The sequence below is a fragment of the Strix uralensis genome, chromosome 24, assembly GCF_047716275.1.
Source record: "Strix uralensis isolate ZFMK-TIS-50842 chromosome 24, bStrUra1, whole genome shotgun sequence".
Classification (NCBI taxonomy): Eukaryota; Metazoa; Chordata; class Aves; order Strigiformes; family Strigidae; genus Strix; species Strix uralensis.
The window spans coordinates 3275607-3301120 of NC_133995.1; the positions used below are offsets into that span (position 1 = coordinate 3275607).

The 25514-nt window shown below is 58.2% G+C and overlaps 2 protein-coding genes across 2 annotated transcripts; both read left to right on the plus strand.

Moving 5' to 3' along the window:
• The first annotated feature begins 1870 nt into the window (after positions 1-1870).
• On the plus strand, positions 1871-16577 carry CSRP1 (cysteine and glycine rich protein 1). Its single transcript, XM_074894011.1, has 6 exons — positions 1871-2022; positions 8509-8621; positions 13191-13359; positions 13750-13876; positions 15748-15841; positions 16148-16577. Exons 2-6 carry the CDS (start codon positions 8510-8512, stop codon positions 16222-16224), a joined length of 579 nt encoding a protein of 192 aa, XP_074750112.1. The 5' UTR covers positions 1871-2022; position 8509; the 3' UTR covers positions 16225-16577.
• A 4743-nt stretch (positions 16578-21320) lies between these two features.
• PHLDA3 (pleckstrin homology like domain family A member 3) lies at positions 21321-23077 on the plus strand. The gene is made up of 2 exons (XM_074894014.1): positions 21321-21925; positions 22340-23077. Exons 1-2 carry the CDS (start codon positions 21574-21576, stop codon positions 22459-22461), a joined length of 474 nt encoding a protein of 157 aa, XP_074750115.1. The 5' UTR covers positions 21321-21573; the 3' UTR covers positions 22462-23077.
• Positions 23078-25514: the final 2437 nt, after the last annotated feature.

A 25514-nucleotide genomic window follows, 5' to 3' on the forward strand; every position in this document is an offset into this window, starting at 1 on the left:
TCAGCACCAGGAATTTCTTATCCAGAGTTCAGGGCAAAATTACTGTCAAATCTAATGCCAGAGTTTTCCAGGTCCAAAGGAAGCACCTCCCTGCCGCTGCCCTCCCAGCTCTCCTCCCTTCCTCCCAGTTTCGGTAATACACTCCAGCAGCCGGAGCAGCCTGGGCTCCTCAGCGCTCCTGCAAACAGGCTGCCTGCCCTAGGTGAGCCGCTGTGGCTCAGGAGAGGAGCATGGGTGGGAGGGGTCCCATGAGCCCCAGAGAGCAGTAGACAGCCTCTGAGTGCCAGCTGCCTTTTTTCTTTCATGCCTACTTGCATTTTTCAAGTACAAAAAGCCCAGCCTAGGCAAGAGAAACTAAATAGAAGCTTTTGCTAACTGCATCTTGGCCTGGCTTGACAATCCTGTCCATGAACACAGCAACTGGGGGCACTGGAGCATCCAGCTTCTCTCCATCCTCACCTACTACGGCGGCTGGAAGATCCTCATGGAGCACAGATGCTTCAGAGACACCCAGGGCAGAGGCTCAGGGTGGAACACAGCTACAGACACCAGCAAAACTGTTCCTTTCTCCTGGCTTCCCCTCCCAGACCTCCCTGTGGAGCTTCTCCTGGAAGGGGCTGCCTTTTGCTGGCCTCCAAGTCCAGGTGATGGAGCATTGATGGACTGACTCTTCTTTGAATCTTCCAGGACACCAAAAAAGCCTGAGAAAGGGAAAATCCTTTCTCTGTCTAGTGCCACCTGGTTCCTGTTCCCTGTGTGGGGTTTGCTGAGGATCCGGGAGGGTGTCCTGCTGTCCTGTTACAGCCAGCTTCCACGGGCAGAGGAGGAGTGCCCGCAGATCCAAGTGGGTGTTTGCCAGAGGGATGGAGAGTGGGAGTTTGTACCCCAGCAAGCTGAGAATCAGGCAGGGACAAGCTCATAAGGGAACGTCCAGACACAAACTGGGACTGCAGAGTCCTGCCTGGGGGTCGGAGCACGCAGCAGCCATCTGTGTCTGACAGACAATTCGGTGCTGTGTCACACTGCAGGGCTTGCACATGGACTGCCCTTGGCTTTTCATGGTGGAAACAGCATTACCTGGAGCCTTAACGTTTTTTATAAGGTCCTGGGCCTCTCGGGCTCCTGTGTTGTATAGAAACACACAGGAAAAAAATGGAAATAGCAGCTTTGTAGCCCAGCAGCCACATTTGTAGCCCTGCGGCACACTCTCTGTGGGCTGCTCCTGGGACGTTAGGGCACGGAGGGCACTAATGTGTGGTGTGAGGGTACGGCAGGGTCAGTGGGACATCAGGGAGGTGGAGGCTGTATCTCTGCTCCTGCAGACTCTGAGGTTACACAGTGCCTGTAGTGCTTTGACCTTTTCACTGCCCCGAGCCCTCCCTTCGCAGCTCCGCGACCTGCCATCCAGCTGCCATCCAGCTGTGCTGGAAGCGTTTTCCCACCGCCCCTGCCACAGCCGTTCCCTCGCAGTTTCGTGCTGTCCCCGTGTCCCCGCACCCACGATAGCACCGTGGTGGTGGGTTCCCACGCGAAGCCGTTGCCAAAGAGTCGCTCCTGGCCGCCCCGTTCTCTACACCTTCTCTTGCAACTTTGATTTGATTTTAGAGGAAAACGTTGACCTTAACAAAATACCGACTGATGGCACATACGCTTGGCAACCAGCCCGCAGGCTTCAGGGAGCCGTCGCGGCTGAGCCCCCCCCGTGGGAGTGGGATGGGGTGGGATTCCCACCGGCGTGGGGCCGGGGCGGCGCCGGGGCTGACCGGGGGGACGACGGCGGGGCCGTGCCGGGGCCCGGGGGTGGAAGGGGGGTCCCCGGCGCTGGTGGCGAGGCCGTCCCGCCCGGTGCCCTCCTCCGCCGGGCCTTCGGGGCGGCGGCCGCCGTGACATCAGTCCGGGCCGGCGCCGAGCGCAAAGCGCCGCCGCCCCGCGACCCGCCTTCCCCCGCCGCCAACAAAACCCCCGAGCGGCCGCCGGCCCCAGCCCCGCTCCCGGCACCGACCCGGCCCGGCCCAGCTGCAGGTAGGTGCGGGGCGGGGGGGCGGGCGCCGGGCCCCGCGGAGCGGCGCGGAGCCCCCTCCCCTCCTCCTGTCCCCTCCCGCGGGGCCCGGGTCCCGCTGCGGAGCCTCCGGGGCTGCCGCTCCTCCCGACCCGGGGCCCGGAGCCCCCCCCCCCATCCCATCCCGTCCCGTCCCTCCCATCTGCTGCATCTCCGCTGCTCCCCACCCGCGCCCAGCACCCCCCCGCCCTCCGTCTGCGCCCCCCAGGCGCCTCCCCCGGGGTGCGGTGTGGGGCTGGGGGCTGGAGCGGTGTGGGGCTGGGGTGGGTGCGGGTGCGGTGGGGCCCACTGAGGCACGAAGCGGCCCGAGCATCTGTGCACATGGCGCAGGAGGCGGAAGCCAAAGCTCTTGCATCAGATCGGGTGAACTTCCCTAACCCGGCGGGGAGCGGGCACCGACGCAGCGCGGTCACTTCCCACCAGGACGCCAAACTTTGTGCTGGCGTTAATCTTAACCCTCCGCCAAGCGTGTCTGTGCCCTTTCTGCAAAGGGAAATCTCAGGGTTGTGGTCTCGAGCGGAGTCCTTGCGCCCCGTCCCCTCGCCACAACGTGGGCTCTGCCGTCGCTTGGCTTTGCAGCCGGAGCAAAGCTTAAACCCGGGAGACGGGGCCAGCTCCAGCCTTTCTGCTGGTGCAGACTGATGTCTCCTTGCGAGGACTCGCAGCGCTGAGGACCGGGCTGGGCACGTCCCTGAGCACAGCTTCAGGTGCCGCTTTCCAAACCTCAGAGCCAGCAGCAGGGCCAGCGCGTCGTGGGGTTAATTAGCACGTGGCAAAAATACTGGATGCTGCCAAGCTGCAGTATTAGGTAGAGGGAGGGATGGACTGGGTGAGATTGGCTTGGGCCGCTGCACCTCCTGGCTCTTTTGGTGGTGAGGCTGGAAAGGTGAGGTGATGCCTGTGATCACTCCCAGCCCTGGGGAGCACTCGCTGCTTCACAAGTAGCTCAGCGCTCGCTGCCGCCGGACAGGCAGTGGTGCCTTCCCCTTCCCGTGGGTCGGTGGGCACCGTCTGTCCAGCCTGGGGCTCGCAAACGGCCTCTCCTGGCTCCTGGGTCAGGGCCTCTCCGGCCGGGATGGCAGTGCCTGGACTCTGCCCCTGCGGCGGCTGAGCTCGGCTCCCTGCTCCTGGGAGGCAACATAAAATGATGAGGACGTGACCGATCCGGGCAAATAAGGCTTTGCAAAAGCTACAGTGAGCTTGATCAGGTTATGGATTTTGATTCCTGCAGGAGTCTGTAGCTTTTCTTAGCATACCTGAAAATGCTCTTGTTCTGGGTAAAATTGGGATTTTCTTTGAGGAGCCCAGTTGTGATAGGAAACTTTCAAGTTGCCTTTGTAACCAGAGCTTGGGAGCAGTCAACAGGCAAGGGAGGGGTGGTCCGCGGGCACGTTGCGGCTGGTGGGTGCTTGCCCACAGCCGGGTCTGGCGGGCGGCTCAGTGTGGTGCTGGCCTCGTGCTGGCCCCTTCCCTGGCACCGCGAGCCTGAAGGCTGCCTTAGCAGTGTCAGCAGAAGTAATGCCTGTGTTGTTTTGGGAACGGTAGAGTAGATAAGCAGCGTGTGAGGATCACTCTGGACCTCGGACCCTCCTGACTTCCTCCCCTCCTCTCATGGCAAAGCCCTCGGAGATGTGTGATCTGATACAGCTCCTGGGTCAGTTCTTTGATTTTTCCATGGTGATGCGATGTCCCAGTGCTCACCAGCCTCAGGACCCCGTTATCCTCTTGCTCACCAGTTCCACATCACTGTATCACAAATGACCTTCGTTTATCCTCACTTACACTGTTGGCAGCCCAGAGTCTCCTCGCATCACGGCTCCACCCGGCTGGTACACGGCAGGGGCACCGTTCTAACTTGCCTCTTGTAGGGTTATTTCCACTTGTGCCCAGGTGATGTGGAAGCTGCTCCGTGACAGATGCTGTTTGTCTGGTGGTAATCAGACCCCAGGGCTTGGGGCTCCTACTGTGGTTTCCTCCCCTTTGACTTGTCCCTTTGCCAGGCCATGTAATAATCCTGCGTGAACTGCTGTGAACATCATTAGGAGTGAATTTTGTGCAGCACTGATGGTGCTTTTCTGCCATCCACTTGTATTAACGCTCTCACTGGAAAAAAAAAGAACGTTTTACATGGGCCAGCATGAGTCTCCTGTTGCTCAGTGATCTCCAAGTGATTGCTCTGCAATTAATTACTGTAGGATTTTAGTAGAACATCTGGGCACATACATGGGAAAGGTTTTCCAGCTATTGCAGAAGCTCAAATGGTTGAGCTGACATCCTGGTGGCTGCAGGTGAAGTTCACTGGAGGGTGTAGGGAGAGAACCTGCACTGCTCTGAGTGCTCCCGTAGCAGGGAAGCTGCGGTCAGATGGCGGCGGGTGCTGCTTCAGCTCCAGCAGTTGAAAACAAGCTGCTCTCAGGCAGGTACAGCAGTGGTGTGACATGAGCACACTGACCTTTCAGCCCACTCGAAGGAGGGGGTGACCCTGTGTTCCTGCTGCCTGAAGGCTTGGCTTCATCTGCTCCCTGCTTCCCCTTAGAGCCCAGGTTTAGATGACATCCCGAAGCACCAGGACATACTGGTTCCATACTGGTTTATGCCCGGTTGTTCAGACTGCCTCCCAAACTGGTGCAACACAAGCCCATCTGAAACATGGGTGGGTCTTTAGCTTTGACCCGGTGAGCTGTACCGCTGCAGTCAGACATCAGACACTGAAATTAGAGTTAATCTCCAAAAAGTGTCAGGCTTGTGTGGTTCTGCACAAGCCTCACTTGTGTCCATGCTTTCCAGCAACACGGCTGTTGATAAAAGGATGGTACCTTGGTTTTTGAGGCCCCTTGCCTTATCCAGAGCAGATGTTGGACCGGCTCGGAGGCTGAGCCACGCTTGGCATGGAGGATGCTGTCTGTAGGGCTCTGGTTGTGTTTGCTGCGAAGCTGTGGTGCACGGGATGTGGAGCTGCAGGAGGGAGGAAAATAATCTTGTTTTTTGGCAGCCCTGGGTGTCTCTCTTGCCTATGCTCAGTGAGGTTTTTGGCTGCAGGACAGTCACCTCCTGTTCCTCATTCTGCGTGGGTCTAATAGTGATTTGGAGAAGTGCGACTGCGGTCACCAAGTACTGCAATTGGGCAGAATATGGTGCTCAGCTTCATGGTGCAACATACTCTGAAAAATATGTTGAAAGAGTTGCAAACTCTCTGACATATCTTAAAGTAGTCATTAATTAGGGAATTGGGATGACGGGTCTGTCTAGAGGGCTATTGTAAGGCTTTTGCTGCTGAGACGGCTGGTGCAGGTCCCAGGCTCTGTGAGCAGGGTGCTCCTATTCTTTTTTTTCCTGCTAATACTGACCTGTAGCATAAACTCCTTTTTGGTCTCTCATGTGGCCTGCCAGGCCCTCAGCATGTGCCTCTGTATGTTGTTGACTAAGAGGGAATTCCCAGCAACTGAAATCTTATCTCAGCTTTTCACTGTGCCCAGCTGTGAGCTATCACAAGCCCATGTATCCCCAGGAAAAACTCATTTTCATGGTCTCTCCCCCCAGAAAACCCAGGAGGTCTCGCTGGGATGTGACTTTGCTGGGGCTGTATCTGTGCTTCTGGGTGCTTCATGGTGGGAGTTACCTGCTGAAATCAGTGACGGTGTGGAGGCACCTGCAACCTTCCCATGGTGGATGGAGGAAAATAAGCAGCGAAAGGGTTGAACGGCTCTTGTGGCAAACACCAGATGAGCTTCACCCAGAAGCATCTTTTTTCCTCCTGTAGACTTACAGGCAGCTCAGAGGAAGGTGTCCCCACTGCTGATGTCTCGGTTTGAACAGATGAACCCTGCTGTTCGGGACAAACAGAGTCTCTTCCTTTGCTGCTGCTGTAAAGGGGGAAAAAATGTGTCATCGAGGCAAAGGGGAGCAGCTGGCTCCAAACCGTGCCAGGCAGTTTGTCCCTGAGCGTGCCTGCAGATGCCCTGGCCGTGGACCAGGGAGTGATGGCAGGGGGCTGCCTGCATGAGGCTGCCCACCAAAATCAGGGCTGGTGAGTCCCAGAGGTGGGGTCTGCTGGCTGTCATGTTTGGAAAGGGATGAGGGTCCCTGAGAAATTGTAGCCAGCGTCGCGTTATTCCTGACAAGGGGTCTGACACAGGTGGGCATGGGGGCAAAGGGGGCCAGTGGGCTCCCATGCCATGCAGGTGCGGGTGTCTCCGCTGCCTGGGCTGGCAGGGGGATGCCGCTGGATATTTCTGCCCTCCAAGGAAACTCCTGAACCAGGTCAGGCCTTCCTCCTGGTGCAGGGGGGAAAAAACAGGCTCTGGAGAGAAACAGTTTGTGTCCTTTTAAGGCAATCCAAAGGCTGGGACTGGAACCATCAGGCTGGAGGGGAGGGATTTGGCACGGGCTGCGCAGTGGTGGGAAGCCCAGGCTGCAGGGTGTTCGGAAAGGAGACTTCCCGCCTGGGCTTCTGCAATCACACCCCAGTCACAGCTTCTGGGGTCCCTGGAGCCAGCAGAGCCTCTCCAGCCCCCTCTCCCAGCACCCTCCACAGCTCTGTTTGTCTGTCCCATGCTGAGACCCTCCGTGTGTCCAGGAGCTGGAGCTGGGCTAGAGCGGGGCCTCTGTGCAGCCCTGCCAGCGTGTCAGCCCTGACCCACGCCCTGCCTGCCCTGCCTGCTATTATAACCAGGTTGAGATCAATTTCCCTTTTGTATTGCCTGACAAAATACTCTTACGCAGGGAAAAGCTCAACTTTCCCATATCCTGGAAGGTACAGAGAACTCGCTGTGCCTGTGAGAAGAGGGTTTGCAGCATTTCGTCTTCCCTCATCTCTCCGTTTGACGTTCATACAGCCTCTGGTCCTGTTGTGTTTAGCATCCATCTCCCCGACTGCCTGCCAGGCAGGGCAGTGCCGCCAACTCAGCCGTTGGGTGGGGGATTGGAGACCCAGAGATGGGGTTTCAGCTGCCCAACGTGACCCAGGGATTGGGAGCTGCTGCCAGGAGTGGGCTCAAAGGCTGTGCCCCGGCAGACCCAGATCCCCTTCCTCATAGCCACGCAGCGAGCCGAGGGAGGTGGTGAGATCCTGCGCGTGCTGTGGGGTGGCACATGGTGTAGTGTGAAAATGGTGTTTGGTTTTGGGGACCTTTAGCTGTTCAGGAGTTGGGAAGCACATGGCTGTGCCTGCAATGGGGAGGGTGACTTCTGTTGCTTGTCCACACATGGGAACAGAATGGAGAATTACAGACGTGTTGATGGAGAGAGGCCTCTGGAGACCTCCCAAGCTGCAGCTTGTGCCCATTGACCATATATCATTGGGCACCGCCAAGAAGTGTTTTGTTTTGTTGTCTTTGTAGCAACCCTAGGCTGCTGTTAGATCCTCTTTAGCCTCCTCTTGACTCCACTCAACCAGCCTGCCGCCCTCAGAATCTCCTTGCTTGAATGTTGTGAGGTTTGTGTTGACCTGGTCTTAAAGTATCAAAGCCTCTCTGGGTTGGAGCTCTGCTACTTGTGTTAGCTGCTCACAGTATCTTGGGGTTATCTGCAGATCAAGGGGCCTCTTAATCATGTCTCATCAGATACATTTCAGGAAAGAGGAGAGAGAAATAGAAGCATTTATATCCTGCCAAGGAGCTGCATGGTGGCTTAGGTTGGTGCTCAAGTGTTCGCCCTGCACGGGAGCCTGTGTCCCTGGGGCTGCTGATTTCCCAGACTCTGTGGCTGTACCTGCAGTCCTGGAGGGGACTGAGAAGCCTCGAGTACGGGCAGAACCTGTGAGCAGTTGACCAGGCAAGGCACAAGCTAATGATGCTGTGGGGGACACGATGCCAGAGCCCGCTGTTTGGTGGTATCAGGGGTCAGCTCCTGCCCTTTGGGCAACCCTGTTTATACTCCTGCGCTGTGGTGGCAGAAACGGGAGAGATGTTTGAGGAGGAGAAGCTGGAACTGTTTCCAGACAGTGTGACAGCCTGTGCCCTCTCCAGCATCCAGGATCGGTCACCCTGGCCATTGTGTTGCCCTGTTGAGGGGTAATAGCAGGGCTGTGACCTAATGAGGTGACGGGGCCGTGGGTACCCCCGTAAGTGCCGTCTCCCATCATTGTCCTGCTTCCTCCCCTTTCCTGGCACAGAAAGGAGCTGTGAGGTGCCATGGCTTCCAGGACAGGGGCATTTCTGCTGCTCCTGGCTGGTAGGACCACTGGTCCCCAGGAGGCAGCGGATACTGCTGGGTGCTGTAATGATGGGTCCTGTGGGCATCCTGAGTTCTGCTAATTACCAGCCCTGTGAAGCTGTGCAGACAGCAAACCTCCGTGGGTAGTCTCTGCGTGCACAGATGTGGAACAGTTGCCGGAGCACTGCTGGTGGGTGCCCACTGTGGTCACCTTGCTCTGCCGTCCCTGCCTCCTGCCCGGCCAGCGTCTTGCCTGACCTCCTCTGACGCTGTTTCTGTCTGTGCTTTTTCTGCAGGATGCCAAACTGGGGAGGAGGAAAGAAGTGTGGCGTCTGCCAGAAGGCAGTGTACTTTGCTGAGGAGGTGCAATGTGAAGGCAGCAGCTTCCACAAGTCCTGCTTCTTGTGCAGTGAGTACCAGCCCTTCCCTCACCCCTCCCGTCCCATTTCCTGGCTCTCCGCCGCCTGGGCGCCCCGTCATGTCCTGTTTATGGGCCGTGTAAACGCTCGTTAGGATTTCTCTACAAACAGCCCGGCGGTGGGAGCCATGTGGCAGGTTTTCTGCTTTTCTCCAGACTTGGAAGTTAGTTCTGCTAAAGGAACACAAATCCCAGGACACCAGAGGCTGTCCAAGCTGTCAGGGCTGACCTCAGCCAGCACCCACACAAAAGATTTAGTCTGTCCCTACACCAGGGAAAGGCTAGGCTGAGTCCTCTAGACTGTCTCCAGATGTTCAAGATTGGAGCATGAGACAGGGACTCTCCAAACGATCGTGGCAGGAGGTGGCACATTCCATGCAATGCTCTGAGGGGATGCTAACTTTAGTCTTCTGAGTGGCTTTGCCACACTAAAAAGGTGTTGTTGGGGCTTGGAAACTGGCATGGGATCTGCCCCTGTGTCCCAGGACATGATGGCAAGAAGATGTGGTCCTGTCCTGGCCCTTCTGCTGGTGGAAGGCCTACTGTGAAGTGCTAAAGCATCACCTCCAGCCTGCCTGAAAATCTACTATTGTGGAGCATGTTTCTCTCGCATGTTTGGACCCAAGTGTTGCCTCCAGGGAAGGGCAGCAGAACAGGATCTGGCTGTGGGTTAACTCAGTGCAGAGATCCTTCCTCTACCTGCTCTGCAGGATCCTACAAGTACTCTTGGGTTCATGCTGCAGGTCCCAGACACCCTTCCCCTCCCTTTGGGGATACCAGGGCAGCAGTGCAGGGACAGGCGAGTAGTTGTTACGGTGCTGAGAGCAGCTCCTTAACCCTGGGGCATCCAACTCCAGGGGGACTGCAGAACCTTTGAATAAAAAGACCACTGTCCTCAGCCTGTGTTTTACCAGATTTCTGTCCTCTGCCCTTGAAGACTATCACATAACAGACCTAGTGATTCTCATGTGCTAACAGGAACATGCACGTTGCCTGTGTCCGCTGATGGCTCATCAAGACACTGCATGTGACACAGAGCACCAGAGTGGAAGTGCATCCTCAGAGCTGCCCTTGTAGCAGAGTCCCACTGAGGTTTAACAGTTTCTCAGCTGATCCCAGGACCCTGTTCCCAGTCTCACCGTCCCGTTGCAGCAGGGAGCACAGACGTGATCTTTTCCATACAGGCAGGGAGCAGAGCTAGGGTCTATAAACAGGCACACAGCTAGAACTAATCTCAGTAGACCTATTCCAGCAGGGAAATACCAGTGTCCTCGTGGGGCCGATCCCCGCCATGCTCCTGTGTCCTGCTGGCTCGGATACTGGATACTGCTTGGCCAGCCTGTCTGGGATGTGGCATGCGCAGACGGATGAGGATGTGAGAGAGGCTGTTGCTGCATCTCTGCTCCCTGTGCAGCACAAAGAGTGGCCAGCGTGGCCGGTAGCTCTTGTATGTGGGAGTTCCCAGGCTGGAAGCCTTGCTGGGTTGTTTAGTCTGGAGAAGAGGAGGCTGAGGGGAGAACTCATTGCCCTCTACAACTCCCTGGAAGGAGGGTGCAGAGAACTGGGGATGAGCCTCTTTAATCAAGTAATAAGTGATAAGACAAGAGGGAATAGCCTCAAGTTGCACCAGGGAAGGTTTAGACTGGATATTAGGAAGTATTTCTTTACAGAACGGGTAGTCAGGCGTTGGAATGGGCTGCCCAGGGAGGTGGTGGAGTCCCCATCCCTGGAGGTGTTCAAGAAGCGGGTTGACCCAGCGCTGAGGGATCTGGTGTAGTTGGGATCTGTCAGTGCTGGGTTAACGGTTGACTAGATGATCTTCAAGGTCCTTTCCAACCGAGGTGATTCTGTGTGATTCTGAGACGACTAAGAAGGGGAGTTGCGGAGAGTCTTTCCCTGAGCGGGCAGGGCAATGGCAGGCTGTGTCCTTACTGTGGCTGCTCCCTGCAGCAGGAAATCGTGTTTCTTCTGCAGCCTCAGATAAGGAGGGCGAGGAATGTTACCCTCATCTCCCCACCACCACTGGCTCTTACCTCCGTATCAATGGAGGACCTCAGTGTGGGGACAAAGATCCCCTTGCACTGCGTCTGCCCTTCCCTGCAGCCCCTGTGCATGCAGCTGGATTGCTAGGGAAAGCTTCTGCTGCATGATGCTGGCACCCAGAGCGTGGGGCAGGCCTCCAGGTGCCACGAAATCAGGCAAAAGGCGTTGCTTTGAGGAGGGAATACACGGCCAAAGTGGGAAGGAAGGTCATGCCGTGTCTGCTCATGGAAGCAAGTCACCAGGGAGTGGTTCTGAGCCGACTACAGCCAGGGCTCCTGTCCCTGTGCTCTGCAGATGTACGTAATCACACTCCACATGTACCCCAGTGGTTCTGCCCACCCCAGCTGCGGGGTCCCCAGTTCAGGCCATGGCTTGAGTGCCAGCCCACAGTGCTGCCTGCTGCTCCCACTCTGGTGCCGCAGACTGTGAGCGATGCTGCATTCCCAGCCTGCTCCCCAGTGCTGCATTTGGGCCTCATCAGGGAACTTGAAGTCTTTATCTTTAGCGGAGAAAAACAAATACTTTGACCTGATCTGCCAAAAAAATAATCAAAAAGGAGCCAAACCTACCACAGTGCATTAGCACTGGAGATTGGCTCAGGGAGTGACTCGGTGATTGACTCAGTGGCATCGATCCAACTGAGTCAATAGTACACGGCAGAAATGTGCTGTAATGAGACCGTTTGGCCTCTGAAAGTAGCAGCAGCTCTTGCCTAATTGTTTTGTGGAGCAGCTCTGCTGCTTTTAGAAAAACAAAGGGTCCTTAACTCAATGAGTGCGGCACGATGGAATTTCTGCAATGTAGAAACCCAGGAGCTGGGGGCTGATTTCTAGGAAGAAGATCAGGAAAGAATTTTTCTGCTGCCTCTCAAAGCGGTCTGTGGCTGGTACAGATGGGGGGCTGTGAAAGCTTAGGTTAGAGCTTTAAATCCATCCAGCACTGTGGGAGAGAAGGACAGATGCCTTTGAGATCATTCATTCCCACCCCTAGGACAAAGCTCTTTAAATGTGCCCAAATTCCCCTCCTGGAGGGTCTGTCTGAATGCAGAGTTGCTCCTGGTGAGCTCCAGGGTAATGCAGAGAGAACTCCAGCACCAGCCCACGAGCCTGGCAGCTACGGGACGGGTTAACCAGAGCTGATCTTTCTCAACAGGGATGTGTGCTCCATGCCCAGCTCCTGCCGTGGTGGGACAGGGGAGCCTGTAGCCAGGAGAGGACCCTGCCAGATCCTCCTTAGATAGCAGGAGACGTTTCCCTTTCCCCCTCCTTCTCCCAGCAGCGGCACACGGGGTTCTCCGTGGCCCCAGAGGAGAAGCACCATATTTAGTAACTGGGCCGAGGAAGATTGCCTCTCGCCCGCATGGTTTGTGCTCTCTGCTGTGTTTGCATTCCTGTGATATTGGTAAAGGCCAAGAAACTTTTCTGCTGGTGAAGAGGCCAACGGACTGCTGGGAGCCTCAACATTTAAGCAGGATGGGGAAAGGCTGTGTCGCAGCTGTAACAGGATCTGTTTCAGGGCTGGCTGCCAGCGCTGTGGACTCTGCCCCAGGCATCTGGATCCTGCACTGGGGCAGGTAAACACTAGAGATCACTGCGAGCCTGTTTGGGTGCCGCTCGCCTCCCGCTCCGGCTTGCTGGGCGGCGTGTTCCGGGAAAGGTTTGGAAGCTGACATAGAGGCTGAGATCAGAGCTGGGACAGGAGTCAGGAAAACCTAAAGATTGGGAGAAGAGTCTGTGTGGCCTGAGCCCAACACCAAGCTCAAGCTCTATGTGGGCTCAGCTGGGACCCCAACCCTGGCTGCTGTTTCCTCCTGTCCCTTCTCACATCCCATATTGATCTGATCCCCAAGGCTTGAACACCCGGCTGAGTAAGTGTTCCTCACCTGAGACCACCCTGTGCACACACCCTAATCATGGCACCGACCCGGGGTGACACGTTCGCATGAACTCTTCATCATGCTCTTGGGGTCTAGAGAGGCGACTGTGCACAATAGTGTAATGCGGCAAAGAGCTCACAGTGCGTCAGCCGTGGTAATGGCTGCAGGTCTGCTTTCAGTCTGAACACAAGTTAAAATATATTTGCCTACATTACTTTCCCCCCGTGCCTATCGCTTTGTATTTGGAGTGGACTAGGAGCGTGGCAGAGCTGCAGCTGCAGTGGGGCAGGGTTGTCCATCCCTGTGCTTGTGAATCCTGCAGTGATTTGTAGGGAAATTTCCACCCCCGCTGGTTAAAGTGTATCTCCAGGATACCAGCATCAAGAGGGTTAACAGAGCCTTTTCTTAGTATCAACCTTGTAGCTTTGGTGGTTGCTTCCTTTTAAAGCCAGACAATGTTCTTGTTGCGATCCTTATCTCTGGCTGTTTTGCATGCACTCCGTTTAACAAGGATCTTGTCTAGGGTTTCCTTACTCCTTGAAAGCTGAGCTGTGCTATCCCTTGTGAGGACTTGTTTTCTCCAGCTAATTAGTGAGCTCTGGATGAGCAGGCTAATGGCACGGCCCTCCCCTCTTTTCTAGTGGTCTGTAAGAAGAACCTGGACAGCACCACCGTTGCTGTGCATGGAGAGGAGATCTACTGCAAGTCCTGCTACGGCAAGAAGTACGGTCCCAAGGGCTATGGATACGGGCAGGGAGCAGGGACCCTGAGCACTGACAAGGGAGAGTCTCTGGGCATCAAATATGAAGAGTGAGTTTAAGTCTTGTTTTTGAAACTGGGGTATTGTGGGCACCTTCTGTCCGTTTGTGATGCTTGGCCGTGTGGCCCGTGCTGAACTTCCAGCAGTATCTAATCTGGAGAGTGCCGTGGGCTGCCCTGCCTTTCTGCTCCTCGGGGGAAACCTGCTGAACCATATTTGTGGGGTGGGATGGGGCTTGACGGGACATGTCCCCGCTGCCTCAGTGTGCTGCCCATCCCCTCCGAGCACACAGCTGTGAGGCTGGAGTTTCCGTGGGGCTCAACACGTTGAGCCTAAAGCTCCAGGCCCTTCAAAACTGGATTGGGATTTGTGATCCCATAGCTCTTCCCTCCTCCGTCTTGCTTGTGCAGCCCTGATCATGAACTCCCTCCCATCCGCAGGGGCCAGCCCCACCGACCCACCAACCCTAATGCTTCCAGAATGGCCCAGAAAGTCGGAGGTGCTGATGGGTGCCCTCGCTGTGGTCAGGCAGTGTATGCAGCCGAGAAGGTGATTGGAGCTGGAAAGGTAAGAAGTGGGATGGAGTGGATGGGGCACACACATGCCACAGGTTGCTGTGTGGTAGGGAGGCCTTCAGAGAAGGTCTTGACCTGACCCACAGGCTGCTGCAGGCTGGGCTGCCAGCACCTCCAGCTGGCCTTGGGGTCTGGTGGTCATGTTCACCTGGAAGCCTGGCACCAAAAAGAGATCTTGGCATGTCTGGAAACCACATTCTCCAGGCTGCATCACTCTTACAGACTTGTAGATGGAAGAGAAATTCATTTTATACTAAATATTCAGAGCACTGCTCAGCAGAGGTCACAGTGGACGTCCCCGCTGTTAGATGTGTTGGGAGGATGAGCAGTGACATGGACCATGGCCACTGCCACCACTAACTGAACAAGTGCAGTGTCCAGCGAGCCTCCTCCACCCTCTGCCACAGGCTGGAGTGCCGCAGCCCAGATTCGGGGCAGGGAATGAATTCCAGTGGTCAGTGCTGCCCATAGGCAGGGCAAGGTGGTTGGAGGTGGCCATGGGCTCGGTGCATCTCCCTTGGGCTGTTCTGCTGGTGGACTGGGTCTGCTCAGGGTCAGATGTAAAGGACCAAGGCAACAGCCCTGGTACTTCCTAGGTCAAGTTCATCACTTCACCACAGTCCTTTGCATCCCGAGCTGTGGGCTCATCCTAGCCCAGCTCTGGGAAGCCCTCTGTAAGGCATGGGGACACTGTCTGCTCTGTCAGCCCTGGGAGCCCAGGGGAGGTCCCTGCCCTGGAGCACCCTTTCCTCTGAGGACAGGTACACAGGCAGAGCTTGCCCTGCCCTGGCAGCTTTGTGCCGCAGGGGACAGGACAGCCATGCTGGGAAAGCCTCACTGCCTGACTGGTGACGCTGGGTCACTCACTGACCCCCGTCATGCTCTGTCCTCCCTGGGGTTTCTGTGTTTGTCCTCTGTCCCCAGAGCAAGGAAAGAAGGCATCTAGTCAACAGAAAGGGCCTCCCAGCATCATCATACCCTAGCTGGCAGTGCAGGTATTTGTGAGGGACATGTTGAGGGTCAGCCCAGGGTCAGAAGCCAAACTTACCCTTAAAATCATGACCTGGGCTGCCTGGTAGGCTTCTGGCCTCAATGTTTAAGGGGAGCCAAAGCTGGCAAGCAGTTACTCTCAACCAAACCCGGAGAGGATTCCAGAGCATGTATTTCATGTGCTAATGTTTGCTGGATGACTCCATCTGCTACCTCCTCCTCCAGCCCCCTAATTTCACATTTTCTTCCAAAAAAGGTTTCATGTTTTCCAAAGTGTTTATTTAAATTCCTCTGTGAGCAGCTCTGGCTACTCTAGGTCTGCTGGAAGGCTGTGAGCTCATTTATCCCCAGAGGACTGGTGGAGCCGTGGGGGGGTGTTATTTTTAAACACTGGCTGATTTCTGCATTCTTAGTATCTGTTTGCTGCCTTCCTTGGAGCTGTAGTTGTGTAGGGGCAGGTGTCCCAACCCTGCTGCCACCCCCCCAAGCTACCCTACAGCAGCACTGGATCTCAGCTGGATAACTCAGGGGATTTATCATGCTGCTTAAGAGAGGACGATCCCCAAAGAGGGGAGTGACTGCTCCTTAAAAATGGTTTTACATAGTATCGTACAAATTACTTCTGCAAGTGGGGGTGAAAGCTCTCTGAAACCAGATCAACATGGGAGCAGTGACCACACCTGATGTTTCCTCTCTGTATCTTCCCCCCTGGGCTGGGAGGACCACTCTTTCCAGAGAAAAGCTTTCATCCCGTTCACACCTCTTTGCCAACTACTTTGGGTTAGAAACAGAAAAGTGACCCTGTTTGGTAGCCAAAGCACTGCTGCCTTGTCCCCGGGTGTTGTCTGACTGGGCTCTGCTCCTGTCCCGCAGTCCTGGCACAAGTCCTGCTTCCGCTGCGCCAAGTGTGGCAAAAGCCTGGAGTCCACCACCCTGGCAGACAAAGACGGGGAGATCTACTGCAAAGGTGAGTGCTGCCTTCCCGCTGGCTGGTCCTGGACTCCAAAGGGTGGAGACAGGGGGTGAAAACCCCTGTGCAGGGAACCAGGATGGGACTGAGGTTTGGGGAGGTGGCGGCCCCAGCAGCTGCGTATGGGGCTGGATGTGCTGGCTGGTGTAGAACTGGGGCATTTCCCGCTGTGTCTGGGGCCTCTCTGTCTGCCCAACAAATATGGCAAACCCTGTCCTCTTTAGGCAGTGCCTGCTTCAAGAGGAGGACCTGCTCATGCTCAGCCGCTGGCCTGACCCGTCTCTCCCTTCCCGTCCTCTGCAGGTTGCTACGCCAAGAACTTCGGTCCCAAGGGCTTTGGCTTTGGGCAAGGTGCCGGGGCGCTCGTCCACTCGCAGTGAGGCACCAGGAGCTGGGCTCTGCTCGCCCAGGGCTTGTCCATACCAGCCTGTGCTGCCCAACCCTTCCCGCACCCGCAGCGAGCATCCTCACCATCATCAGTAACCACCTGCTGCTTCACAGCATGAGCCCCTTCCTCCCTGCCCTGACCCAGTGCACCCTGAAGCCGTGGGACTCCCAACATCATCCCCATCGGGTCCTGCTGGTGTGGGTGCCGGCGGGGAGACAGCTCACACGCACCCGCAGCGAGGCCCCTGTGCCTGAAACGTTCTGCTCCGCGTTGCCCGTCCCGCCGGGATGGGTGCTCAGCCGTGCTGTGTCACCGAGCAAGCAATAAACATCAAAGCTGACCCACGCCTGGCCTCGCTGGAGAGTTTATTCCCCTTCTGGGGCTGTGGAGATGCACTGGGTGACCAGAGCTGGAGGTCAGGAGGTAGAGGGAGGACGGGAAATGTTTGCAATCATGGCTTGCAATTAAAGCACGAAGGCAGGAGCTGCTCGGTGCGATTTGACACGGCCCAGCTGTGGCCGGCTGAGCTCTGCGGGTCGGCTGGGACAGGCTCTCCCCCTGCTCCCGTGGTGGAAAACCGTTTCAAAAGCAGCGGCTGATGCTGGGAGGCCCCGGACAGACCTTCTTGGGTGTGTCGGTAGCACAACACGTGTGCACACCCTATCGAAACCCCTATCAGTGCTTTTAGTGGCACCTCTCCAAACAGGCGTGCCCAGCAGTGCTGAATAATTAACAACTTTTCACCTACTCCCTGGATTTTTAGCAGCACTGTGGATCATTAAGCCGTCAGTTTGGCAGCTTCCCAGATTTAATTCATTTTCAGCTGAACTCTTTACTTTCTTGCTCTGATTTTCTCTTTTGACCGGTGTGGCGTACCCACAAGATCAGCCTTGCTGCATCTTAGAGTTATGAACTCCACAGGGAACTTAGTTTTGGTTTTTTTTTAAAGTTATAAACATTGTGGTTGAGTAAATGAGATGGGTAGTGTTTTGAGAAGCACAACAGAGGCAGAAATGCTTTTATGGGGGAGGACTTGGGCTCCTTTATCAACTTAAGCACTTTCTGCCGTTCATCACACCCTCAGTTTTTACATGATGTTTTTGAAGCTGAGATGGGGAGTAAGCTCTTTAAAAATCTCCAAAAATCCCACCCCTCCTCAGGTTTTCTAGCCTGGGACCCAAATTCTAGCTGGTCCCATTGCTCTGGGGTGTGTGCTTGGGTGAGGCAATAGCAGATGGCACTTGGCGTGTGGAGCAGACAGCCCGGGTTCAGGGATGCGGTAGTGGGCCGGGAGCTGGAGCACAGTGGGCTCACATACCGCCCTCGGTGTGGAGACCGAAACCTGGCTCCCTCCTTTGGCAGAGGCCCTGCTCCCCCGCAGAGGCGTGGGGGGTTAGAAAGCTGCTGCTTTCTCCGTGAGCACGCGGTGGATGCTGCGCTGCTGCGGCGCTTCAGCTGGATGTGCCCCAGGCAGGGACTGTGCCTGAGCAATGCTGTTTAGTCAATAAAGCTAGAAATAGTCTCCTCTTCCCATAGTTGTAGAGGTTGTGTTGGAGAGAGGGGAGGTACTGACATGTCACAAGTGTGGTGGACACTGTAGAGGCCATTTGCTCCTGGAGGCCTGGTCAGAGCCAGGAGAAAATGCTGGATTTGGGTTTCATGGGGTCACAGAAAGCTGTAGGGTGGAAGGGCCCTGCAGAGGTCTTAAGTCCAACCTCCTGCTTAAGGCAGGGCTAGCTCCACAGGTCAGGTTGATCAGAGCCCCTGGCATCCAGACAGGTTTGGAAACCCTCCAAGGATGGAGGTCCCACCACTATGGGTCTTGTCACAGCGGTGCACCATACACCCAGAGAAGGTTATTTTCCTTATGTGCATCAGAGTTTCCCTTGTGGCACCTGTGCCCATTGTCTCTTGTCCTTTTGCCATGCAGTGCTGTGTCTCCTTCGCCACAACCTTTCTCTAGGTAGTGGAAAACTGAAGTTTGGTCTCCCCGAGCCCTCTCTTCTCCAGGATCTCTGCTGAGGTTTCAGCCCCAGAGGTTCCAGGTGACAGCATGGGCAGGGTCGTGGGACAGGGACCTTGCCCTGAGGGTTTGCAGTGGGTGCTGCACGCCTGCTGAAGTTGCACTGTTCACCTGAGAATGGCTCAGGGAGTGACAGAGACCAACATCCACAGCATGAGCCCATGGGGACACCAGGACAGGCATCGCTGGGGCTGTGCATCCAGATGGAGGGCATGAGGGGGGCTGGGGGAGGTGGTGGGCCAAGGCCCAGGAGAAGCAGCAGGGGATTAAGGTGCTTTTTGGACATCTCCTGCCTGAACTGCAACGGGGCAGTGGTGACCATCTGCTACCCTCTGCTGGTTACTGCTCCCTGTGCACGGCACAGCCCAGCGCTGGTCAGCTGGACGTGTCTGGACACCTGCACCCAAGTGTTGTCCAACTCCCTTTAGAGGCAGCAGAGCCACATTGCACCCAGCAGCACCCATCCCTCCCTGCTGCCGCGTTGGGGACTGCTGCAAAAGGGGCTGTGGGACCCAAACCTGCCTCTGAAGAGACGAACCAGAGTGTTGGCTCGTGGCTGAGCACCCTGCAGCCTGGGGGCTAGTGGTGGTGGTACCGCTCTAAGGGGTTGGATTGGAGCCCTCTGAGCCCCATGGCCAGGGGTGCTGGGGGGGTCTTGTGGCAGGGGATGCCACTGCCACCGCCTCGTCCTGGCCGTGAGTGTTTTGTGGGAGCGTCACTGCAGTGGCTGCTGAGCCAGCCTGGGGCAGGACTTACATCTCCCCAGCTGAGCCATGGCAGCCCCCGTTACCTGCTGGTGAGGGCTCTGCGTGGATGGGATATTCATGGGGACCGCAGGCAGCCCACAGAGCAAAGTCTTTTTCTTGCCAGCAGCCTGACGCAGTGAGTCCTGTTGGGTTTGCTGGAGGGCGGGAGCTGCGGCGTCGGCCTCCCGGGCAGCCTGGCAGGACGAGCCTCCTGCCCTGCGGGTCTGGGAACGGACAGCCGGGGAGAGAGGAGCGGAGAAAGACTTTGTCAAAGGTCCTTTACATCCACGGCTGCAGGAAAATGACCTTCCCTTAGTGCCTGGGGCTGGAGAGGCAGCGAGCAGCGGAGCTGGGGCCTCGGCGGGGGCGGTGGTTTGGCAGCCCTTGGCTCTCCCCAGGGTGGTGAGGAAGGAGGCTGGGCTGGCTGGTGAACCAAAAGTGCCCACAGACATCCCAGCTCGCCGGGGCAGAGCCAGGAGTGACAGTCCTGAAACTACCCCCCTCCCAAATTTCCAGGGCTCAGCAGCCCTGGAGCTGAGCTTTACCTGCGCGTGGGAAAACAGCCTTGGATGCTCCTTTTTGGGGTGTGGGGGGGGGGAACCCACACATCTGCTCTGCTCCTCCTGAAAGTGCTGGGGTGCTCGGGGTGATCTTCGGGGCTGCGCTGGCCCCCCCAGCTCTGCCTGGCCCCGCGCTGCCTTTGGCTGTGGGGGTGGTGAGGGCCTCAGGGGAGCCGGGGCCGCCTGACGTCAGGAAACCGGGTCTGCTGGGACACCCGGGACCTCTGCCAGCGTGGCGAGGTTGGCCCCGGGGAGCACGAACCAGTTCCTGGCTCCGGCAGCCGCTGCCCTGCCCTCTTAATGAGGGATAATTAGGTGCATCTCATCAGCGCTGCAGACTTGCCCCCCAGCCATGCCGGCTGCAGGCGATGCCCCCAGCAGGGACCGGGGAGGATGGAGGGGCTGGGGCAAGAGGGGCTCCAGCTGGGGGGCACTGGGAGGGTTGGGGTCTGGGGGGCCACGAGCAGGGTGATTCGGGAGGTGAGCACCCGGCTAGCGGCTGCGTGCCAGCGAGCCGTGAGCCGATCTGCAGGCTGCCAGCCCCAGACAGTGACCCCGGCGTGTCCCCAGGGGGACTTTCCCCCTTCCAGACCTCACCTGGGCAAAGGGACCCGCATCCTCAGCATCTCCAGGGGCACATCCAGCTGCCCAGCAGGCTGTGAGCATCACCCCCTTTGGCAGCCCATGGCCAGCACGAAGGCCCCAGATGTCCCCGCTGGCAACCTGGCACAGCACGGTGAACCCCTCCATGCCAGGCGCTGGCGCAGGAACAGACGAAGCTGCGGTGGCCGGGAACAAGACGGGCTGGAAAGGGGACGGGTGTTTGGCTGCAGGGGAGGGTGGACTCAGGTAGGATGGGGAGGTGCTGTGCTGCCCCAGCCCTGCTCCTGTGGTGTGTCCCCCCTGCAGAGGTCACAGAAGGCTGGGCGATGCTGGTCCTCACTGTGGGACAGGCTGGGGGCTTCAAATCCCTGTCTGAGGGGATTTGGGAGATGGGAGCTCTGTGTGCTGAGGGCTGGGCCACCACCCTTGGGTGCAGGGCCAGGTGGGTGGTGGGTGTCAAGGGCTGTCCCCATTGCAGGGCAGCCCTGCACAGCCATCTCAGAGTGGTGACACCAGACATCTGTCGGCATGTGTCCCCCCTTCTGGGGGACAGCCAGGGGTCCCCACAGCCCCTGCATGGCTGGCACTGCACCCCCAGCCCCCCAGCCCAGCCAGCACCGCACCCTATAGCCCCTTCCTGGCTGGTATTGCACCCAGAGCCCCCTGCCCCAGCTGGCACTGCACCCCACAGCCCCATCTGTGAGTGAGACTGCACCCCACAACCCTGTGCCTGGCTGGCACTGCACCCCACAGACCCCTGTCCCCACCAGCACTGCACCCTATAGCCCTGTCCCAGCTCTGCACCAGCACTGCACCCCCCGACAGCTGGCACGGCACCCCCCAACAGCTGGCACTGCACCCCACACCCAGGCTGCCGTGCAGAAGCCTGCAAGCCCTGCCCCGGCACCGCTGCCATGCAGACCCATACCCACACCCTGCCTGTTCACACCAGGACCCCCAGGGCAGTGCCTGCCTGCGGGCACCCTGAAAGCAGGTCCTGGGTGAAGTGGGGCTGCGCTGGGCCTGGCTGGGCTTCGCCTGGGCGTGAAGGGTGCCTGCACGGCAGGAGGGGCCAGGCGAGGCGGGGAGGAATGCGAGTGGGAGAGCAGCCGGGCATGTAGCGACAGCTCCTGGGGCGCACAGCGCCGGGGATCCCACACGCTGCACGGGGCAGGGAGCAGAGCCCCGGCAACAGGGCTGGTGGCCGGCATGGGGCACCCCATCACTTGCCCCCTCTGAGAGCCAGGCAGCGGAGGGCAGCAAGTCCCCTAGGGGCAGCACAGCTGCCGTGGCGTTCCTGGCCCCGGGGAGCTCAGCTCCAACGTGGAGGGGCTGGAAATCCCCCGGCGGGTGATGCCCGACTGCGTCGACACGAGGTGCTGAGGATCCCGGGGGGCTGAGGAGCAGCTATGACCCCCGAGAAGGTGCTGAGAGAGGGGGTGCTGGAGAAGCGGAGCGGGGGGCTGCTGCAACTCTGGAAGAAGAAGCGGTGCCTGCTGACAGAGAAGGGGCTGCAGCTCTTTGAGCCCAAGGGCTCGCGGCGCAAGGAGCTGAGCTTTGCCCGCATGAAGGCGGTGGAGTGCGTGGAGTGGAAGGAGCGGCACATCTACTTCACGGTGGTGATGGACGACAGCCACGAGATCGACTTCCGCTGTGCCCAGGAGAACCCGGGCTGGAACGCCGAGATCACCATGGGCCTCGTCCGCTTCAAGAACCAGCAGGCAATCCAGGTTGTCCGCGCCCGGCACAGCTGCCGAGCAGGTACTGGACCCTCCGCCGCGCCGTGGGTCAGGGTGCGGGACCCAGCGGAGGATGAGGTCCCTGGCTGCCGGGTCCCATCTCCGAGTGGTTCGACTTCCCCGTGGGAATCACAGAGGGGGTCCCATGAATGGGGATGGGTCTGCAGGGTGGTGGTCCTGTGTCCCCCTGCACTGGCTGGGCTCTGCCCTTCCCATTCCCCGCTGGGTTTCACCTCCCCGCATCCCTGGAGAGGGAATTTCTAACACCCTCCCTCTGTCTGGGGTGGCCCTGAGGGATGTGGGGCTCTTTGCCATCTTGCACGTGGGAAGGCGCTGAGGACCATGGCTGGCTCTGCTCCCCAGCTCCCCTCGGGGCTGGATCCTGCCGCATGTCCCAGCGTTGGCCGGGTGGGTAACAAGCGCCTTCTCTCCGCAGTGGTGCAGTTTGACGCAGCCCCCGTGGGACAGCCTGCGGACGCGCAGCATCCGAAGAGCAGGATGGAGATGGCCCTTGGCCCGGTGGGCGGTGGGGAGAACGGGATCCCGGCAGGCAAGTGAGGCCACTGCTGTCTGCAGCCCAGGGACAGGGACAGTGGCCCTGGGGTGGCCAGTGCAGGCGCTGGGTCCCCCCATCCTGGGGCAGGACAGAGGCACCGCAGAAGCTGGGCTGGCACAGCTGCAGGGGTCAAGCCATATCCCCTTGGCACGACAGGGCAAAGAACACAATCAGGGCCACTACCCAGGACTCTGGGCATGGCAGGAGGTGACATCCCTGCCTGAGGGCCCACTGTCCTTCAGCTGACATGGCCAGGACCCTGGTGGACTGGTGGGGACCCCCAAGCCTCTCCTGCGGGACAGGATGGATGGATGAGGTTGAGCCCGAAGGAAGCAGTGTGACGGTGAGCTCTGCCAAATGCCAGTGGCACTGGGACAGATGGATATGGCTGGGGACACGGCTCCCCCTCAACACCCACGTTGAGAAGGGACTGGAGAGCTGCTGCTGCAGCAGGGACCCCTCTGGGCACCATACCCGGATGACGCGGTGACGTGCCCGTGCTGCTGGACACTGTCCTGCTCTGGGCTGTCCTTGGGCTAATGGGGTTGCTGGGGAAGGCAATGGGGACCCCAACTCCCTGTACCAAAAGTGTCCCCAAACAGGACCTTCTGCTGCTTACCCTGGTGTTGCTTTGATTTGTGGGACCCTGCAGGGTATGGGAGAGCACAAATCCTGCACAGAGCTTCGCCCGTTGTTGGCACCCCCCTAAATCTGCCAGCAGCCCACAGTCGGGCTCCAAAGCCCCCACTGCCACGCTGAGCCTCTCCAGTCACCCATCCCACTGAACCCGTGTCCCCAGGGATTCCCATGGTGGTTTGTGGGCAGCTGACCCTGGAGCAGCGCTGCCTGGCTTTGCAGGCAAGGATGGCAGGCAGGGGAAGGGATGGCTCTGCCCCGACAGGCAACGCAGACGCGAGAGCCTCGAGCCACTGTGCTCCGCAAGCCGGAGCCTGAGCCCCAGCCCCGCGGCCGCAGGCGCTGCAGATCCTTCCGGAGATTGCCCGGCTGCGTGGGAATCAGGGAGCATGGTGCCCCGTCCCCCCGGGCTGTGGCAGCCAGCCCCAGCCTGCACGCTGGCCGCCTCTGCCAGACCCCACCGGGGCCCACAAAGTCCCGTCCCCATGCCAGGACAACCCCGGGGTGGCTTTGGGGAGGGACAGTGGCATGGCCAGAGCCTGCTCATGGTGCAGGGCCAGGCTTGTGCTGGCTCTTTCCGAGCAGCTTGGGAATAAGTATTTTGGTGTTCTTCCACCCAAGGAAGCCTGCTCGGCCTTCCCTGGACCTCAGAGCTTCATTTGCCGAGAAATCCCGCTGCCTGTGAGTGGAGATAAGTGGGGGGGTCCAAGCTGGGGGGGTGCAGATGAAGCTGGATCCAAACCCTGCACAGACAGAGCTCTGCACCGTCCCCGTACCACGGCAGGGACAGAGGGACCGAAACACGGTGGCCTCCAGGGATGGTGCGGCCTGGTCCCCTGCCCACGGGGAGATGCTCCAAGCACGGACCCCTGTGTGGACCAGCCCCCCAAACCAGGTCCACACACACATTTCGGGAGGGAATGGGGTTGTCAGTGGGTGGAGGAAGGTGCTGGCAGTCACACAGTATTTCTGTGGTAGTTTCTCCATAAATCCCCAGCTCCCGGACTCAGGGGATTCAGTGAGGCTCATTCAAAGTCCTGCAAGCATCCTGAGCCTGTGCTGTGGCTGGGCAGCACCCAGGGGTGGGGAGCACCTAGTGGGAGGGCTTTTCCAAAGTATTCTGAATTTTGAGTCAGTTTTAGGCAGTCTGACTCCTCAATTTCAGCTCTTCTGCTCTCTCAGTCACTGTAAATGGATATTTTCTGTTTTCCAAGTGCCAGCAAAGAACTGGGGAAGAAAATGGTCAAGATGGGTGTGTGTAAGCGCCAGCCCTGGCTGCGGACATGTCCACCGTGCACTGAGGGACGAGGCAGCAGACAGGCTGTGGTACCCATGAACTGGGGAGAAGTTTAGGTGGTTAATAGAGGGGGAGGGACAGAAAGACTGAGGCAGATCACTGTGTTGGTATTTCAGGTCCAAGCATGGGGAAAGCCAAGGTTTTCCATCCCCATCCTGAGCTTCTCATCATTCTGCAGACCAACCCTCAGCCAGAGCCCCTGCCTGGACCACATTTCCCCCCCAGCTTTGGGAGTTTCTTCTGTGTAACACCCAAATCTGCCAGATCCGCCCTCAGCGGGTGGATTCACAGCCTGACCCTGGGAGCAGAGGCCGGGGGGGTAAGTGCTGAGCCAGCGGCAGGCGGGTGGGAGGCAGGATGGCTTCACTCGCTGCCTGTGAGGGCTGAATTTTTCATGCAGAGGAAAAGGTCACCCAGAGACTGAAAAGCAAATAAACAGCCAAGAGATTCGGCCAGACTGCAGAGCAGGGACGGGGCTGGCAGCTGACGCAGCCCCCATCACCAGTAACGTGGTGCCAGCACATTGCTGACCTGGATGGGGCTCAGCATTGGTGGGTGAAGTTGGGTAAATGGGGTGATTTTACTCGAGGGAAAATCTCCTGCAGGCACGGACTCTGAAAGCAACTGGGTTTGCAGGGGAAAGCAAGCGTGGGGGGAGAAGGGTCCTTAGAGCATTGCAGGAGGCTGAGCGCCATGAAAGTATTTTTAGTTGACTATTTGCAGAGTTAGGGATGCAAAGGAGCTCACAGGGCACATCCAGTCCGCCCGAAAAGCAGGGAGAGGGCACACAGGAAGCATTTCTAATGTCTCTGGAGGTGGGGAAACTGAGGCACAGCAGGGCATTGGTAGACGTGTGGCCTCACAGTCCCCCCACCCCAGCACACCAGCTCCTGCTGCAAGGAGGGGCTGGATCCTGGGGACCCCTGTGCTGGGGACACCAAGCAGAGCTGGGGCTGAGCGCTGAGCCCCAAAACGGAGCGAGGTGCCCTGGAGCTGCCTGAGTGCAAATGCAGGAGCCTGAAAATCCGGCTCTGCTGCTCCCAGCCCCGAGGTGCCCCCGCTGCATCGACCCTCCCCGCGCTGCTTGGAGGGTGCCCCGGTGCTGGGGCTCCTCTGCGCAGG

Bases quoted from the DNA above. Each gene is read 5' to 3' on its own strand.
- CSRP1 (XM_074894011.1), top strand. From the start codon at position 8,510: ATGCCAAACTGGGGAGGAGGAAAGAAGTGTGGCGTCTGCCAGAAGGCA. The intron at 13,360-13,749 runs GTGAGTTTAAGT...TCCCATCCGCAG, and splicing joins CTGGGCATCAAATATGAAGA to GGGCCAGCCCCACCGACCCA. The intron at 13,877-15,747 runs GTAAGAAGTGGG...CCTGTCCCGCAG, and splicing joins AGGTGATTGGAGCTGGAAAG to TCCTGGCACAAGTCCTGCTT.
- PHLDA3 (XM_074894014.1), top strand. From the start codon at position 21,574: ATGACCCCCGAGAAGGTGCTGAGAGAGGGGGTGCTGGAGAAGCGGAGC. The intron at 21,926-22,339 runs GTACTGGACCCT...TTCTCTCCGCAG, and splicing joins CCGGCACAGCTGCCGAGCAG to TGGTGCAGTTTGACGCAGCC.